At 35.4% G+C, this 20,603-nt stretch overlaps 1 protein-coding gene across 1 annotated transcript in view; it reads left to right on the forward strand.

Annotated features, from left to right (window-relative positions):
* The window catches only part of LOC106058362 (arginine kinase-like), a 123,420-nt gene that overhangs the window by 89,203 nt on the left and 13,614 nt on the right, over window positions 1-20,603 (forward strand). Inside the window, exons 6-10 of the mRNA XM_056033397.1 lie at window positions 2,005-2,185; window positions 5,648-5,792; window positions 6,257-6,411; window positions 13,067-13,335; window positions 18,046-18,194. Coding sequence (XP_055889372.1) covers window positions 2,005-2,185; window positions 5,648-5,792; window positions 6,257-6,411; window positions 13,067-13,335; window positions 18,046-18,194 — 899 coding nt within the window. The remainder of the gene's footprint in view (window positions 1-2,004; window positions 2,186-5,647; window positions 5,793-6,256; window positions 6,412-13,066; window positions 13,336-18,045; window positions 18,195-20,603) is intronic.

Here is a 20,603-nt window from a genome sequence, read left to right on the forward strand (position 1 = left end):
CAATCGCTTTATCGCTCAGCCACCGCGCCTTCAAACAAAGACAATTGGTTGAGTAAGAATAGTCTATCAATATATATAATCTCCACAGATGAGAAAGTGTTTTAGTTAGTTGTTTATACCAAACTATCATCTTATGTAATATCCATATGTATGCTTGTTTATACCAAACTATCATCGTATTACATGTCCATATGTATGCCTGTTTATACCAAACTATCATCGTATTACATGTCCATATGTATGCCTGTTTATACCAAACTATCATCGTACTATATGTCCATATGTATGCTTGTTTATACCAAACTATCATTGTACTACATGTCCATATGTATGTTTGTTTATACCAAAATATCATCGTATTCTGTGTCCAAATGTATGCTTGTTTATACCAAACTATCATCGTATTCTATGTCCATATGTATGCTTGTTTATACCAAACTATCATTGTACTACATGTCCATATGTATGCTTGTTTATACCAAAATATCATCGTATTCTGTGTCCAAATGTATGCTTGTTTATACCAAACTATCATCGTATTCTATGTCCATATGTATGCTTGTTTATACCAAACTATCATTGTACTACATGTCCATATGTATGCTTGTTTATACCAAAATATCATCGTATTCTGTGTCCAAATGTATGCTTGTTTATACCAAACTATCATCGTATTCTATGTCCATATGTATGCTTGTTTATACCAAACTATCATTGTAGTACATGTCCATATGGATGTTTGTTTATACCAAACTATCATCGTATTCTGTGTCCATATGTATGCTTGTTTATACCAAACTATCATTGTAGTACATGTCCATATGTATGCTTGTTTATACCAAACTATCATCGTATTACATGTCCATATGTATGCTTGTTTATACCAAACTATCATTGTATTTTATGTCAAAATGTATGCTTGTTTATACCAAACTATCATTGTATTTTATGTCAAAATGTATGCTTGTGTATACCAAACTATCACCGTATTTTATGTCCATATGTATGCTTGTGTATACCAAACTATCATCGTATTTTATGTCCAAATGTATGCTTGTGTATACCAAACTATCATCGTATTCTGTGTCCATATGTATGCCTGTTTATACCAAACTATCATCGTACTATATGTCCATATGTATGCTTGTGTATACCAAACTATCATCGTATTCCGTGTCCATATGTATGCCTGTTTATACCAAACTATCATCGTATTGTATGTCCAAATGTATGCTTGTGTATACCAAACTATCATCGTATTCTGTGACATATGTATGCCTGTTTATACCAAACTATCATCGTATTGTATGTCCAAATGTATGCTTGTGTATACCAAATTATCATCTTATGTTATGTCCATATGTATGCTTGTGTATACCAAACTATCATCGTATTCTGTGTCCATATGTATGCCTGTTTATACCAAACTATCATCGTATTGTATGTCCAAATGTATGCTTGTGTATACCAAATTATCATCTTATGTTATGTCCATATGTATGCTTGTTTATACCAAACTATCATTGCGCTCAGAAGCCAATAAAACAAATGAAATAGAAACTATCTGGCCGTGGCTTTATATTCTGATGTAGTCAGTCTACTCACAAGGGCATGGGGGCTGACTGGCAAAGCGCTTGGTTTATAAACCGCGGGGTTTCGGGTTCAAATCTCGGTAAAGACTTGGAGTTTGAATTTCGGGAATTGTGGGGATCACCTGAATGCTTCCATGACCCAATTAGTACATGACATTAGTTTGGGGGGAAAGTAAAGGCGGTTGGTCGTTGTGCTGTCCACGTGACACCCTAGCTAATCGTCGGCCACAGAAATAGATTATCTTTCATCATCTGCCCTACTTCCGGAAGCGAATCGAAATGAGAGTTTAAACCTCGTTCTGAAACAAACTAATTCTAAAAATGATTTGAACAATAATTTTAAAAATATTTCCAAACCATTCTTATATCAATAAAAACTAATGTGAAAACAAAAGTATTTGCTATTTCGAAGGCTTACAAGACACTAGAAGAGAAACTCAAGTTCTCGCGAGATGATCGTGTGGGCTTCCTAACTTTCTGTCCGACCAACCTGGGAACAACTCTCAGAGCCTCTGTTCACATTAAGATTCCGCTCTTGTCAGCAACAGACAAGTTCAAGTCACTGTGTGAGAAACTCAACCTGCAGGCCAGAGGTCAGTATCAGTCAAAGATAATTTTTTAGAACTTTTGTTTTATTTATATGCTACCATTATTAAAGCCTTCAAAACCTGCTTATTGTAGACCTGTAACGTGGCAATGAGCTATTGGTCTAAACTGCCCACAGGTTGTGACGTTGCAGGTCAGTGTTCAGGCCTTCTGTATCGTTTGGTCTCGGACCAAAGTGCACTCAACATGAAATAGCCAGACGCGCTCTTTAATTTTTGTCTAACTTAAAAATGTTGTTATTATTTGTTGAAACACTAATATTTTAAATAGACCAGAGTTAACTCTTTCTCTCCGTAAATATTTACCACATTCTAGTGGAATCAACGCTGGTATCGTCAGTTAGGAGAGAAAGAGTTAATGAATATTTATAATATCGCTCTGATAATCAAAGTATAAATTGATTGAAATGAAATAAATGTTTAGTATAATCATTGATCAATAGTGCTTGGTGGCTGACATGTCAAGCAACTGACTTCGACACTGATGGTCTCGAGTTAGAATCCCAGTGAAGACTAGGATTTGATTTGGAATTTTCGGACGTTCCTGAGTCCAGCCAACTCTAATGTCCAGCCAACTTTAATGTCCAGCCAACTCTAATGTCCAGCCAACTCTAATGTCCAGTCAACTCTAATGTCCACCCAACTCTAATGTCCAGTCAACTCAAATGTCCAGTCAACTCTAATGTCCACCCAACTCTAATGGCCAGTCAGCTCTAATATCCAGTCAACTCTAATGTCCACCCAACTTTAATGTCCAGCCAACTCTAATGTCCAGCCAACTCTAATGTCCACCCAACTCTAATGTCCACCCAACTCTAATGTCCAGTCAACTCTAATGTACAGCCAACTCTAATGTCCAGCCAACTCTAATGTCCACCCAACTCTAATATCCAGTCAACTCTAATGGCCAGTCAACTCTAATGTCCACCCAACTCTAATGTCCAGTCAGCTCTAATATCCAGTCAACTCTAATGTCCACCCAACTCTAATGTCCAGTCAACTCAAATGTCCAGTCAACTCTAATGTCCACCCAACTCTAATGGCCAGTCAGCTCTAATATCCAGTCAACTCTAATGTCCACCCAACTTTAATGTCCAGTCAACTCAAATGTCCTCAACTCTAATGTCCAGTCAACTTTAATGTCCAGCCAACTCTAATGTCCAGCCAACTCCTGTCCAGTCAACTCTAATGTCCAGTCAACTCTAATGTCCACCCAACTCTAATGTCCAGTCAACTCAAATGTCCAGTCAACTCTAATGTCCACCCAACTCTAATGGCCAGTCAGCTCTAATATCCAGCCAACTCTAATGTCCAGCCAACTCTAATGTCCAGCCAACTCTAATGTCCACCCAACTCTAATGTCCAGTCAACTCTAAGGTCCAGTCAACTCTAATGTCCACCCAGCTCTAATGTCCAGTCAGCATTAATATCCAGTCAACTCTAATGTCCACCCAACTCTAATGTCCAGTCAACTCAAATGTCCAGTCAACTCTAATGTCCACCCAACTCTAATGGCCAGTCAGCTCTAATATCCAGTCAACTCTAATGTCCACCCAACTTTAATGTCCAGCCAACTCTAATGTCCAGCCAACTCTAATGTCCACCCAACTCTAATGTCCACCCAACTCTAATGTCCAGTCAACTCTAATGTACAGCCAACTCTAATGTCCAGCCAACTCTAATGTCCACCCAACTCTAATATCCAGTCAACTCTAATGGCCAGTCAACTCTAATGTCCACCCAACTCTAATGTCCAGTCAGCTCTAATATCCAGTCAACTCTAATGTCCACCCAACTTTAATGTCCAGTCAACTCAAATTTCCAGTCAACTCTAATGTCCAGTCAACTCTAATGTCCAGTCAACTCTAATGTCCAGTCAACTCTAATGTCCACCCAACTCTAATGTCCACCCAACTCTAATGTCCAGTCAACTCTAATGTCCACCCAACTTTAATGTCCAGTCAACTCAAATGTCCTCAACTCTAATGTCCAGTCAACTTTAATGTCCAGCCAACTCTAATGTCCAGCCAACTCCTGTCCAGTCAACTCTAATGTCCAGTCAACTCTAATGTCCACCCAACTCTAATGTCCAGTCAACTCAAATGTCCAGTCAACTCTAATGTCCACCCAACTCTAATGGCCAGTCAGCTCTAATATCCAGCCAACTCTAATGTCCAGCCAACTCTAATGTCCAGCCAACTCTAATGTCCACCCAACTCTAATGTCCAGTCAACTCTAAGGTCCAGTCAACTCTAATGTCCACCCAGCTCTAATGTCCAGTCAGCATTAATATCCAGTCAACTCTAATGTCCACCCAACTTTAATGTCCAGTCAACTCAAATGTCCAGTCAACTCTAATGTCCAGTCAACTCTAATGTCCAGTCAACTCTAATGTCCAGCCAACTCTAATGTCCAGTCAACTCTAATGTCCAGCCAACTCTAATGTCCAGCCAACTCTAATGTCCACCCAACTCTAATGTCCAGCCAACTCTAATGTCCAGCCAACTCTAATATCCACCCAACTCTAATGTCCAGCCAACTCTAATGTCCACCCAACTCTAATGTCCACCCAACTCTAATGTCCAACCAACTCTAATGTCCAGCCAACTCTAATATCCAGCCAACTCTAATGTCCAGCCAACTCTAATGTCTAGCCAACTCTAATGTCCAGTCAACTCTAATGTCCAGTCAACTCTAATGTCCACCCAACTCTAATGTCCACCCAACTCTAATGTCCAGTCAACTCTAATGTCCAGCCAACTCTAATGGGTACCTGACTTACTTTAGCGAAGTAAAGATCCACATGATACCCTCGTTAACCGTCGGCCATAGAAACAAATGAGCTTTACTTCATCTGTTTCCAAAGATCGCAAGGTCTAAAAATGGGTACCTTTATTTTTGTTTTATTCATCGATGTCGGTATCTTCCGATACCTTGTAATTGTAGTTTTTAAGAACGCTGACTGCAGAGCTAGAGAGGAGGATCCTAGCAATGGAATTTAGATGCTACAGAAGGATCCTGGGTATCACATTTAAAGACAGCATCACAAACCAAGAGTTTTGAGACAGGGTAACTGCAGCGATTGGACCCCATGATGACCTGCTAAACTTCGCAAAAAAAAAAAAAAGCAAGCTAAAAATCTATGGACATACGGTATTACAAATTCTTATGGGCTGCAAAGACCTTTCTTCAGGGAACAGTACCAGGAAAAAGAAGAAGAGGCAGACAGAGAAAGCGATGGAAAGACAACATAAAAGAATGCACGGGCCTAAGTAAAGCAAAAGACAGAGAGGAATGGAGATAGATGTTCGACAAATCTTGCATGGTGCCCTAACGGTCCGATTACTTGTTGTATGTATAATGGTTAAAGGTAAAAAGAACATAGTGTTTTATAAATATGTTTTTAAATTGGTCACGCATTGATTGAATATTTATGTTTTATTTGTCAAGGTATCCACGGTGAACACACAGACAGTCAAGGAGGTGTCTACGACATCTCAAACAAGAGACGTCTGGGTCTGACAGAGTACCAAGCAGTCCATGAGATGTACAATGGCATCAAGGAAATTATCAAGCAGGAGAAGGAGTTGGCTTGGTGGGTAATACCGAAGACAAAATATAACAAGAGGGGGAACTGAGAATTCTTAGCGTTCCGTCACCCACTTCAGTCAATAGTTAACCAAGAGAAAAGTTGTAGAGGAAATTAGTTTTACACACTGTTGATAAAAAACATTCAAATTAGAAGCTTATATCAACTCTGTCTGTCTGTCTGTCTGGAAAAAGTTTTAACATGTCTTTTCTCCCACACCCATTCGCGGATCAAGTTGAAACTTTGCACAATTATTCATTGCCACTAATAAACAATGAATCAATCCAAAGATTTAATTATTAATTAATTAATTCGTGGTAATTGATTAATTTAGTTTGATGTTGAAAAAGGGAAATAAACCTTCAGTATTGAGATAGGCGGCCGTAAATGGACATTTCTTTTCCTTAATCTTTTTTTTTTAAGTATTTTTTATTAATTGTTCTTCCTTTAACCTTTTTTTGTCTGTCTAGGCGGCCCTCCAATCTGGAAGAGATGTTTGATCATCTAACTAAAGCCAAGTCTTGCAAATCTTTGCTCAAAAAATACCTGACGAAAGACACATTTGAAAAATTGAAAGATAAGAAAACTTCCCATAATGCAACACTCGGGGATTGCATCCTGTCAGGTAAACCTCGGTTCTTTTAACGCAATGGCTGGTAGTTAACAGCAATTTTTTCCACTCTGAATTCAACTTGACTCTGAGTTAAAACAGCTGATACAATGACGCAGTATTGAGGTTGAGGAGGGTGGGGCTGGAATAGGGTCGGGAAGGGTACAAGCTGCTAATAACTTTGTTGATTAGAAAGAGGTTTTCGTTTACATCTAGACGTTTAAAGCAATCAATAAATGCTAAAGGCTGTCAAACAAGACTAAGAGATAACAGACTAACAGAACACAAAAGTGGATTATTGTATTCATTCTGTATCGAAAAAAAAAAAGTTTTAAACATTCGGTACAATATCAAATACAATGTTGAAAGAGGAATGTATCTCAACAGAAAATCTTGCTGGCTCAAAGTGTGCCTCAATATTTTTTCACTCATTCATTTGACTCTAATCTAGCTTTGCTTCATCATCAGGCCTCACACCTAGCTATAGATCATCTTCTTTATCCTCCCCCCCCCACCCGCGATGCCTATCCGGGCGAGGCGGAAAGAAGAATTCATTTTTTGAAATGTGGGATGAGTGGCTGAGGGCATAAACCGCTTAGCTACTTATTAAAGAGAATAGAGTTCAAATCCCGACTCGAGTTGACTTGTAGGCCTATTTGCTGAGAGCCTAAAGACCTCTCACTCTGTCCGTCTGTCTGATGAAAATGTGTACACCTACTTTATCCCAAAACCCATTATAGGATCAAGTTGAAACTTTGCACAATTATTCATTTGCGTAGACAATGCATGAATTAATAAAAATAAAAAAATAAACAATTATTCAATATATGTGACGAATTAGAAAGTTTTGTATGTGACAAATTAGAAGGTTTTGTATGTGACAAATTAGAAAGTTTTGTATGTGACAAATTAGAAAGTTTTGTATGTGACAAATTAGAAAGTTTTGTATGTGACAAATTAGAAAGTTTTGGATGTGACAAATTAGAAAGTTTTGTATGTGACAAATTAGAAAGTTTTGTATGTGACAAATTAGAAAGTTTTGGATGTGACGAATTAGAAAGTTTTGGATGTGACAAATTAGAAAGTTTTTGATGTGACAAATTAGAAAGTTTTGGATGTGACAAATTAGAAAGTTTTGGATGTGACAAATTAGAAAGTTTTGGATGTGACAAATTAGAAAGTTTTGGATGTGACAAAAAAGAAAGTTTTGTATGTGACAAATTAGAAAGTTTTGAATGTGACAAATTAGAAAGTTTTGGAAGTGACAAATTAGAAAGTTTTGGATGTGACAAATTAGAAAGTTTTGTATGTGACAAATTAGAAAGTTTTGTATGTGACAAATTAGAAAGTTTTGTATGTGACAAATAAGAAAGTTTTGGGTGTGACGAATTAGAAAGTTTTGGATGTGACGAATTAGAAAGTTTTGGATGTGACAAATTAGAAAGTTTTGTATGTGACAAATTAGAAAGTTTTGGATGTGACGAATTAGAAAGTTTTGGATGTGACGAATTAGAAAGTTTTGGATGTGACAAATTAGAAAGTTTTGGATGTGACAAATTAGAAAGTTTTGGATGTGACGAATTAGAAAGTTTTGGATGTGACGAATTAGAAAGATTTGGATGTGACGAATTAGAAAGTTTTGGATGTGACAAATTAGAAAGTTTTGTATGTGACAAATTAGAAAGTTTTGTATGTGACAAATTAGAAAGTTTTGTATGTGACAAATAAGAAAGTTTTGTATGTGACAAATAAGAAAGTTTTGTATGTGACAAATTAGAAAGTTTTTGATGTGACAAATTAGAAAGTTTTGTATGTGACAAATTAGAAAGTTTTGTATGTGACAAATTAGAAAGTTTTGTATGTGACAAATAAGAAAGTTTTGGATGTGACAAATTAGAAAGTTTTTGATGTGACAAATTAGAAAGTTTTGGATGTGACAAATTAGAAAGTTTTGTATGTGACAAATTAGAAAGTTTTGTATGTGACAAATAAGAAAGTTTTGGATGTGACAAATAAGAAAGTTTTGGGTGTGACGAATTAGAAAGTTTTGGATGTGACGAATTAGAAAGTTTTGGATGTGACAAATTAGAAAGTTTTGGATGTGACAAATTAGAAAGTTTTGTATGTGACAAATTAGAAAGTTTTGTATGTGACAAATTAGAAAGTTTTGGATGTGACGAATTAGAAAGTTTTAGATGTGACAAATTAGAAAGTTTTGGATGTGACAAATTAGAAAGTTTTGGATGTGACAAAAAAGAAAGTTTTGTATGTGACAAAAAAAAAAGTTTTGTATGTGACAAATTAGAAAGTTTTGGATGTGACAAATTAGAAAGTTTTGGATGTGACAAATTAGAAAGTTTTGTATGTGACAAATTAGAAAGTTTTGTATGTGACAAATTAGAAAGTTTTGTATGTGACAAATAAGAAAGTTTTGGGTGTGACAAATTAGAAAGTTTTGTATGTGACAAATTAGAAAGTTTTGTATGTGACAAATTAGAAAGTTTTGGATGTGACGAATTAGAAAGTTTTAGATGTGACAAATTAGAAAGTTTTGGATGTGACAAATTAGAAAGTTTTGGATGTGACAAAAAAGAAAGTTTTGTATGTGACAAAAAAAAAAGTTTTGTATGTGACAAATTAGAAAGTTTTGGATGTGACAAATTAGAAAGTTTTGGATGTGACAAATTAGAAAGTTTTGTATGTGACAAATTAGAAAGTTTTGTATGTGACAAATTAGAAAGTTTTGTATGTGACAAATAAGAAAGTTTTGGGTGTGACGAATTAGAAAGTTTTGGATGTGACGAATTAGAAAGTTTTGGATGTGACAAATTAGAAAGTTTTGTATGTGACAAATTAGAAAGTTTTGGATGTGACGAATTAGAAAGTTTTGGATGTGACGAATTAGAAAGTTTTGGATGTGACAAATTAGAAAGTTTTGGATGTGACAAATTAGAAAGTTTTGGATGTGACGAATTAGAAAGTTTTGGATGTGACGAATTAGAAAGTTTTGGATGTGACGAATTAGAAAGTTTTGGATGTGACAAATTAGAAAGTTTTGGATGTGACAAATTAGAAAGTTTTGTATGTGACAAATTAGAAAGTTTTGTATGTGACAAATAAGAAAGTTTTGTATGTGACAAATAAGAAAGTTTTGTATGTGACAAATTAGAAAGTTTTTGATGTGACAAATTAGAAAGTTTTGGATGTGACAAATTAGAAAGTTTTGTATGTGACAAATTAGAAAGTTTTGTATGTGACAAATAAGAAAGTTTTGGATGTGACAAATTAGAAAGTTTTTGATGTGACAAATTAGAAAGTTTTGGATGTGACAAATTAGAAAGTTTTGTATGTGACAAATTAGAAAGTTTTGTATGTGACAAATAAGAAAGTTTTGGATGTGACAAATAAGAAAGTTTTGGGTGTGACGAATTAGAAAGTTTTGGATGTGACGAATTAGAAAGTTTTGGATGTGACAAATTAGAAAGTTTTTGATGTGACAAATTAGAAAGTTTTGTATGTGACAAATTAGAAAGTTTTGTATGTGACAAATTAGAAAGTTTTGGATGTGACGAATTAGAAAGTTTTGGATGTGACAAATTAGAAAGTTTTGGATGTGACAAATTAGAAAGTTTTGGATGTGACAAAAAAGAAAGTTTTGTATGTGACAAAAAAGAAAGTTTTGTATGTGACAAATTAGAAAGTTTTGGATGTGACAAATTAGAAAGTTTTGGATGTGACAAATAAGAAAGTTTTGGGTGTGACGAATTAGAAAGTTTTGGATGTGACGAATTAGAAAGTTTTGGATGTGACAAATTAGAAAGTTTTGTATGTGACAAATTAGAAAGTTTTGTATGTGACAAATTAGAAAGTTTTGTATGTGACAAATAAGAAAGTTTTGGGTGTGACGAATTAGAAAGTTTTGGATGTGACGAATTAGAAAGTTTTGGATGTGACAAATTAGAAAGTTTTGGATGTGACGAATTAGAAAGTTTTGGATGTGACGAATTAGAAAGTTTTTTATGTGACGAATTAGAAAGTTTTGGATGTGACAAATTAGAAAGTTTTTTATGTGACAAATTAGAAAGTTTTGGATGTGACAAATTAGAAAGTTTTGTATGTGACAAATAAGAAAGTTTTGTATGTGACAAATAAGAAAGTTTTGTATGTGACAAATTAGAAAGTTTTTGATGTGACAAATTAGAAAGTTTTGTATGTGACAAATTAGAAAGTTTTGTATGTGACAAATTAGAAAGTTTTGTATGTGACAAATAAGAAAGTTTTGGATGTGACAAATTAGAAAGTTTTTGATGTGACAAATTAGAAAGTTTTGGATGTGACAAATTAGAAAGTTTTGTATGTGACAAATTAGAAAGTTTTGTATGTGACAAATAAGAAAGTTTTGGATGTGACAAATAAGAAAGTTTTGGGTGTGACGAATTAGAAAGTTTTGGATGTGACGAATTAGAAAGTTTTGGATGTGACAAATTAGAAAGTTTTGGATGTGACAAATTAGAAAGTTTTGTATGTGACAAATTAGAAAGTTTTGTATGTGACAAATTAGAAAGTTTTGTATGTGACAAATTAGAAAGTTTTGGATGTGACGAATTAGAAAGTTTTGGATGTGACAAATTAGAAAGTTTTTGATGTGACAAATTAGAAAGTTTTGGATGTGACAAAAAAGAAAGTTTTGTATGTGACAAAAAAGAAAGTTTTGTATGTGACAAATTAGAAAGTTTTGGATGTGACAAATTAGAAAGTTTTGGATGTGACTGTGACATAATGGGGAAATAACTATTTTTGATTACTTGTATAGTTAGGAGTGATTCCCCTTATGTAGTTTATAAAAGGCCTTGCAAACTGTGTTTAGTTGCCACTTGCTCCTGAGTTACCAGCTTGACCACTTGACCTGTGTTGTGTATAGTATTTTTTCTGTTAGCGGTCGTGTGTCATGGGGTACTCGGAGAAGTGTGCCCTGCTCTGGAGATCTTTGGGCTAAGTATATCTTTAGTATTATTGTATTTTATATAATGTATTTATTAATAGATATAGCCTCAAATGATTTCCAGGCAGTATATTTTTTTTTTACCCTGATGTTCTGCATCCTGGGGTACTCCCAAACGTGACATATTTTTGTAACCTTTTTCTGAGGGATTCAACCTGTAACCTGTATTGAATCATCAGATGGACTTTACATATTTTTATAGCCTTGTCTCTGAGGGATTCAACCTGTATTGAATCATCAGATGGGCTTTACCAAACGGATGGCTATAGGTGGGATTCTATGAAGCTTGTAGGCTCATAGATTTCCCTGAAGCCTACAGTTCATCATGACCATTTTGTTTTTTTTTGGCTAAAAGTGGCTAGTGTAAGCCTGAAGCCTGTAACCATAGTGGTCAAAAGTGGTCATGTGTTGACCTGAGGCCTGTGACCTGTATTTTTGATAACCAGAATGTGACGATAATGTAACATATGACTAGGGCTGTGTGCCATATTATTTTTGAGTATCTTTTGTTTACTTTTTGTTGTGTCGGCCTGTGAGTTGATGGCCATTTATTTTTCTCATGTAAATAAACTTTGTAAATATGTTTACCTGCGACTTTGTAAAGTCTTTTGTTGCATACATTAGTTGAATTGTATACCTGGAGGTTATACCTAATAACCTAGGCAGTACAAGAAGGGACCAGCACACCTCTGGACGAACGTGCCAGCACACTTAACACTGACCTTTTGATCTAAATACCTAAATCTAGCTATAATTCTAATTGAATATTTTTAGCTATACCCGCTACTAGGTAATGTGAACTCATATTGGTTCATGAATCCTCTTTAGGTCACAGTGACAAATTAGAAAGTTTTGTATGTGACAAATTAGAAAGTTTTGTATGTGACAAATTAGAAAGTTTTGTATGTGACAAATAAGAAAGTTTTGGGTGTGACAAATTAGAAAGTTTTGGATGTGACGAATTAGAAAGTTTTGGATGTGACAAATTAGAAAGTTTTGTATGTGACAAATTAGAAAGTTTTGGATGTGACGAATTAGAAAGTTTTGGATTTGACGAATTAGAAAGTTTTGGATGTGACAAATTAGAAAGTTTTGGATGTGACAAATTAGAAAGTTTTGGATGTGACAAACTAGAAAGTTTTGTATGTGACAAATTAGAAAGTTTTGTATGTGACAAATAAGAAAGTTTTGTATGTGACAAATAAGAAAGTTTTGGATGTGACAAATAAGAAAGTTTTGGATGTGACAAATTAGAAAGTTTTTGATGTGACAAATTAGAAAGTTTTGGATGTGACAAATTAGAAAGTTTTGTATGTGACAAATTAGAAAGTTTTGTATGTGACAAATAAGAAAGTTTTGGATGTGACAAATTAGAAAGTTTTTGATGTGACAAATTAGAAAGTTTTGGATGTGACAAATAAGAAAGTTTTGGATGTGACAAATAAGAAAGTTTTGGATGGGACAAATTAGAAAGTTTTGGATGGGACAAATTAGAAAGTTTTGGATTAGAAAGTTTTGGATGGGACAAATTAGAAAGTTTTGGATTAGAAAGTTTTGGATGGGACAAATTAGAAAGTTTTGTATGTGACGAATTAGAAAGTTTTGGATGTGACAAATTAGAAAGTTTTGGATATATGTCACTGTATTTTTCTTAATATCCTTTCTCAGGGGTTCTAAATCTGGACAGTGGTGTTGGTTTGTATGCAGCAGACCCAGAATCCTACACCGAGTTTGCTTTGCTGTTCGACCCAGTCATCAAGGACTACCACAAGCTCAAACTAAACGAGCCCATCACCCACCCGGCCTCCGACTTTGGTGACCTTGAAAATCTCGGATTCGCTGACCTTGACCCAGAAGGATCAATGATTGTCTCCACACGTATTCGGGTCGGGAGGTCACACAAAGATTTCGCCTTCCCGCCAGTTCTACAAAGCGAGGTTAGTTTGAATTAAGTGAGAGCTCTCTAGACAGGCTCTTAGCGTTCATTTGATGAGATTGTTAGATTGAAATAAATGAATTAAATAACAGATTTCAGCCCCCTTCTTTTCAATTAAGCGAATTTCAATTACAAAACAATTTAGCATCAAGAAAAATACAAACCTGGGTTCTGGTAAAACCATATAAGTCTTTCTTACTATGGTATTCTCTTTGATGAGAAGGCAAATCTGAAAGAAGGCTTCCGTCCTGTCTTTAGGCTCTCAGCAAATAGGCCTACAAGTCAACTCGAGTCGGGATTTGAGCTCTGTTCTCTTTAATAAGTAGCTAAGCGGTTTATGCCCTCAGCCACTCATCCCACATTTCAAAAAATGAATTCTTCTTTCCGCCTCGCCCGGAGAGGCATCGCCCGGGGGGGGGGGATAAAGAAGATGATCTATAGCTAGGTGTGATGCCTGGTGATGAAACAAAGCTAGATTAGAGTCAGAATCTTAGGTCAAAAAAAATGAATGAGTGAAAAAATATTGAGGCATACTTCGAGCCAGCAAGATTTTCTGTTGTGAAGAGTGCATGACTTAAAATGTTTCGCCTCAGAATGTTTCGCCTCAGAATGTTTCGCCTCAGAACCTGTCACTACACAATGAGACATCTGTTTGGTAAGCTGAAAATAAGGACCAGTGAAATATGATCTTGTGGAGTGTCGCCAGAGAATGACGACCATGTCTTTCAAAACTGCATTCTCCCGTCGAAAAGCCCAACAAGACACTGGCATCAAAACACCTCTTTAGAAGAAACACAAGATGGAGAGCTGCCTGATCTGGAAACCACTGTGCAGTTCATTTTAGATATTGGACTAGATATCTGAACCCTCCAACATAATAATCTTTGATCTCAGATATTGTACTAGATATCTGAAACCTCCAACATAATAACCTTTCATCTCAGATATTGTACTAGATATCTGAAACCTCCAACATAATAATCATTCATCTCAGATTTGATTCGACTAGATATCTGAACTTTCTAATATAATAATTAGAACCTATGGCGTAGCAACAAAGGCGTAAATGGTGTCATTGCACTTAAGACTATTTGGGCCCACATGAGAACTTGGGGATGACACCAAAGTGAAAAAATAAACGCCCTATTGTATAAAAAAAAAAAAAAGATTAAAAAAAAAAGAAAGAATTTAAAAGCCCCCTCAAAATATCCGGAACTTTGTACCTCTATTAACTTCGGAACCAGTGTAATAAGCTTTAATGTAAGGATTTTGCTTTCCATCAGGTTTTGGAAATTGTAATGGCGGCTAGCCCTAATCGTGCGTTTGAGGTGACAATCGTTCCCATATCGTCCCATTCTTTGTTGTTGTTTTTTTCCTTGTCTGTTCATAAAACCATTGGGAGTATTACAGGAATGGGAGGGGGGGATAGGGAGAGTTTGATTAAGAAATAAGGATAGTCCTGATTGTCACGAAATAAAATTTAGAATTGCTGATAAATATTCAATTTTCTCAAAGCTTAATTTATTTTTATTTTGTTTTATATTTAAAATATGTCAAATCAAATCTTCATCAGTATATTAGTTTTGCTACTGCTGATTCTAAAACTATTGAATCTGATGAAATTGATACTGTTAAATAGTGTGATACATTCGATCAGGACCATGACTCGAAAGTCTTTATCAACATTGTATTTTTTTTGTGTGTCTTCTGCATTGTAAAAAAAAAAAAGCTAATGTAATCCACAGGCTTATATCAGAATAAAAAGAGATGAAATCTAAACAAAAAACAGATAAAATAAAAATAACATTTTTTTTAGCAAGCCAAAGAAACGAAGTGTTAACATAGGAATTGTTTAATTTGAATATGTTTGTGCTATTGCAATCAATGAGGAAATCGAATTGATCACGGAATAGCTTCTGGACCGGCCCTAACAATTGCAGGGCCCTATATTGAATGGATCGCACGGGGCCTAGTCAGGATAGGGATAAGCATAATGTCAAAATTAAGATATTGCATTAGAAAATACATTCGTCTTTGCAAAAAAATATATTATTGAATGAAAGTTCACTACGCTGTTTTTATTTAATGGCATCCCAAAATGTAAATTTTGTCTATTTTTTCAGTAGATTTTTATCAATTTTCAGCAGATTTTTATGAGTTTTCAGGAGATTTTAATGTGTTTTCAGGTGATTTCGAGGAGACCCTGGAAAAATCAAGAGGGTTTGGAACCCCTGTTATTATATATAAGTTGTATTGGTGTAATTTAATCATTTACACCTAAAATTAGTGCGGGGCCTATGAAAGTGCGAGGTCCATTGCGACCGCATAGGTTGCAGTGACTAAAGGCCGGCCCTGAATAGCGTCTTTCACTGACCAATGCTTAGTATTTGGTTGAAACTTGGTTCATAGCTCTTAACGAAATTTAACAACATATATTAATAAAAAAAACATCAGGAAATTGCTATGAATATTCAAATGGGACAGGAAATCAAAGCTCCACAGATTCAAAACGAGATAGGCCTAATAATAGACCAATTAAGCAATGCAATGGTGGCAAAAATACCGGCACTTTACTATATTCATTTTGAACCGATTTTCTCTTTCATTGGTGGCAGCACTCAAAACATAAAAAGTTGATCAAAGTAGCATTATTTTTGTATACTGTTTCGTAATCTCATATGACGGAACATCCAAAGAAATAACAATTAGTCATTTCTAGGTTTTCATATTTGTGAAAAACAGACGTCAGCAGAAATGGTTGAACAAATAGTGCCTCCAATATCACTGAATACTAGAATGGCCTTTGGGCATTGCTTCATCCGAATAAGCCGCTCGCGCATTTAGAAATAGACGCACTGGTTTTTTACTTTGCTACTAAGAAGGTCAGAGAAATGTTCAATAAATAAATATTCCATCTATTTACTGTTGCATAATGGACGTAGAACCAGATACTAGTTTGTATCAATGTTTCAAAGTGTGACACCTAGAAGTGTTTTAAGAATGTAAATGTGTAGAATGGGAACTTGCACTCATAAAACATTTCTTTATAGATTTGAAACTCAGTTGACTCGTTTCACTCTGTGAAAACAAACTGTACAAACCTTGAATTTTAATTTGAGTTGAAGTTGTAAATCAAACGTAATAGGATTATTTAAAAAATTCTCTACTTGCATTGGAATGTCTTTATGTCATTGTACCGATACATTCAGATGACGCAATGGTTTTGTCATACATTGTATTCGTCTTATTGGGGGCGGGGGCCCACCAATATATTTTTGAACCCGGGCCCAAGGGTACCTTGCTACGCCACTGGATATCGAACTAGATATCTGAACCCCCAAACATAAAAATCATTCATCTCAGATATTGGACTACATTTCTGAAACCTCCAACATAATAATCATTCATCTCAGATATTGGACTAGATATCTGAACCCTCCAACATAATAATCATTCATCTAAGATATTGGACTAGATATCTGAACCCTCCAATATAATAACCGTTCTTCTCAGATATTGGACTACATTTCTGAACCCTCCAACATAATAACCGTTCATCTCAGATATTGGACTAGATATCTGAACACTCCAACATAATAATCATTCATCTCAGATATTGGACTAGATATCTGAACCCTCCAACATAATAATCATTCATCTCAGATATTGGACTAGATATCTGAACACTCCAACATAATAATCATTAATCTCAGATATTGGACTAGAATCTGAACCCTCCAACATAATAATCATTCATCTCAGATATTGGACTAGATATCTGAACCCTCCAACATAATAACGTTCATCTCAGATATTGGACTAGAATCTGAACCCCCAACATAGTAACCGTTCATCTCAGATATTGGACTAGATATTTGAACCCTCCAACATAATAATCATTCATCTAAGATATTGTACTAGATATCTGTACCCTCCAACATAATAATCATTTATCTCAGAAATGGGACTACATTTCTGAACCCTCCAACATAATAATCATTCATCTCAGATATTGGACTACATTTCTGAACCCTCCAACATAATAACGTTCATCTCAGATATTGGACTAGAATCTGAACCCCCAACATAGTAACCGTTCATCTCAGATATTGGACTAGATATTTGAACCCTCCAACATAATAATCATTCATCTAAGATATTGTACTAGATATCTGTACCCTCCAACATAATAATCATTTATCTCAGAAATGGGACTACATTTCTGAACCCTCCAACATAATAATCATTCATCTCAGATATTGGACTACATTTCTGAACCCTCCAACATAATAACCGTTCATCTCAGATATTGGACTAGAATCTGAACCCTCCAACGTAATAATTAGAACGAAGAAAATGTTAAGTATTGTACAATTGTGGTTGAATAATTCTTTGTCCCATGCGTAGACTCAACTTCACATCTTGTTTAATTTCTCATGCATATATAAACATCTTGTTTCCTATTCACTAATATTATACTAAAAAAATTAACTTTCAAAATAGTGTTATATGTCAGTGTACTCTAACCATTGAATGAAATATCAAAAGAATTTCTGAAACTCGTATCCTTAGAGTCTGTTTTAACCCTTAAAGTGCTGAGCTGTTTTACAATGAGTGCATACGCAATTCTGATGTTTAGAGGCTAAACTACCACACGCGTTTTAAGGGTTAACATAAGCTATAAAATTTCATTTGGCTTCTGTTGTGGCAGGATCGAATACAGATGGAACAAAATAGTGTTGAAGCCTTGAACGCATTCAGTGGAGAGCTTAAGGGAACGTACTATCCCCTGACCGGTATGTCCAAAGAGACGCAAGACCAGCTGACCAAAGACCATTTCCTGTTCAATGACAGTGACAGGTCAGTTCAGAAATGTGTGTGCGTGTGTGTGTGTCAGAATAGTATAGTGTATGTAAATGTATCATATGTGTGTGTGAGAGAGTGTCTGTGTACGTGCAAAAAGGCTTCCTGAAAAGACACTTCTATTGTCTGTGCACATTAATAAGCCATGTCTTCGAGTCCGAAGGTTGATGAGGAGTGGAGTGTTTCGCGAGGCTACGTAGTCCCAGCTGCGACCTACATATTTTACCCTATCCAGCGTTGTCCGTCGGTGGTCAATTTAGGCTCTCTTTCACCTTCTACAACTGTCCTTGTCTTGCAATTTGCGAACATTCCAGCAGACGACAATCAGAGTTATCCTTTTTTTTTTTCGACTGTTGCAATTAGTCATTTTGTAAGCTAGTTATATAAAATACTTCATTGCTTCCGGTGAATATTTTTTAAGGTACAAAATTTATTAATTAATGGCCAATGTTTTCGATTCCATATGATAAAGGATGAATGCGACCTGCATATTTTTCTGCATTTAGTACAGACCGCCGGCGGGCTATTTAAGATTCAATAATGGCTTTCCTTTGGGTCTCAAATGTGTGTCTCGCGGCCTTTGTGAGGAGCTCCCCGTCTCTTTCAGAGGCCGTCTGCTGCCAGTTACCCTCGTTTATGCCAGTGAGAGCCAAAGAGTTTATCTTTATAGCGCTTATGTGGGGGGGGGGAGGAGGGCGGGGGGGGGGAGGTACCTCTGTTACTCCGTAGTTATTTGTAAGTACAAAATACAATGTTCAATATATATGTGTTAAGTAGGGACTCAGGTCGTTGTTAAGTATAGATACTTTCACACATTATGGTCTACCAAGCACATAGTCATCTGGGAGGGGGGGGGGGGCGCTCACCTGGTGAAATTTGTTAGCATTTAACCTGAACAGTAATTTCCCCAAACATTTTGTCGAAATACTGTAACTAAAATGTTCAGGTCTCTAAGACCAGTCTGTCAAAAATAAGTTTTACTTGAGAAGAAGTATCTTGATTCTGCTTTATGCGTGTATCTAAAACATTCTTTATAGATCCCAATACAAGGAGAAAGTACCGTATTTTTTTTTTGCGCATATAGCCCGCATACTCGTATACCCCGCACAATTTATACAATAAGTAAAAACAAAATTGTTCACTCCGCACCATTATAAACCAAACCCCTGCATGTGCAAAGCGTGACTTGCCGTACACCTGTCACAATTATTTACTGGTATATTCAATACTTTTCTGCCTACTATTCGTTTTCTTGAGGTTTATAATGAGATGTTAATAAAGACTTTCCAATGTTCATTTCACAACCACACAGCCAACTGTAGGAAGTATAAAGACCCACCGTTATGTTCATAGTTTCCGTTATACTATGTTTATGAGGAAAATAAATTTGGTTCCCCCCCCCCCCGCACCTTTGTATACCCCGCACAGCAGTCATTATATGGGAAAACTCTATAACTCGCGTTTTTTTTTTTATGTGGGAAAAATACGGTGTTATGTTTCTGCTCATTTTTAGCGGCCCCCGTAAGGGGAAAAAGCCGCTATTAGGTTTGTGCAAAATGTCCGTCTGTCCGTCTGTCACACTCAGATCTCGAAAACTAGAAGAGATATGAAAAATATTATTTCATCATTAAATGCGGCTTGAAAAGTTTAGGTGCAACGGCTACTTTTGGTTTTCTAAAAGCAAACCGTTTAATTTATAAAATTAATTATGCAAGCGATTTTTTCATAAAAATACACCAATTCTAAAACAATTACGTAAATGTAAGTGAGGCAATGTTACAATATGCTAACAAAGATAGACAATTTTTGTGTATTTTCAGTATCACAAAGTCAAATATATTGATAAAATGTACAAGAAATGTTTACAACAAATATAAATAATAGTTAAAGGTGTTTTTTCTGGTCAACTAGCTGCTAAAATTAAAAGAAAACATTTCTGTTTGTTTATAAAGGCTATTAATGCATTTTGTATGTAAATATCACGCACATTTTTTAAAATGGTCTTTTTATGCAGCGACTTTCGTGCAGTAGCGTAACGTCGCAACGTGATCAGGTGCTAAACCAATTCCTTAAACTTTTTAAAAAAATCAGATTTTATTTATTTTTTGTTTAGTGCCCCCATCCAAATAAAAGAAGATTATTTTTGTGCGTTTTGTCTGTTGGTCGGTCTGTCCGTCACGATTAGGTTAACAAATAACTCTAGAGGCTATTGTAAATCCGATTTAACCTTTAATTTTTCATTCAGAAATATTGCAATAGTTTTAAGTATCTATAATAGATTGTTCCGGATGTTTTGTGAAAACAAATCAATGCCAATGAATATTTGTTTGCTCTTCTAACTTATATTAGATTTTATTTCCATGCTTAAACGTTGCAAAAAACACATGATCTTTAATATATTGTTCC

This window comes from Biomphalaria glabrata, chromosome 6 (assembly GCF_947242115.1).
Source record: "Biomphalaria glabrata chromosome 6, xgBioGlab47.1, whole genome shotgun sequence".
In the NCBI taxonomy this organism is placed as follows: Eukaryota; Metazoa; Mollusca; class Gastropoda; family Planorbidae; genus Biomphalaria; species Biomphalaria glabrata.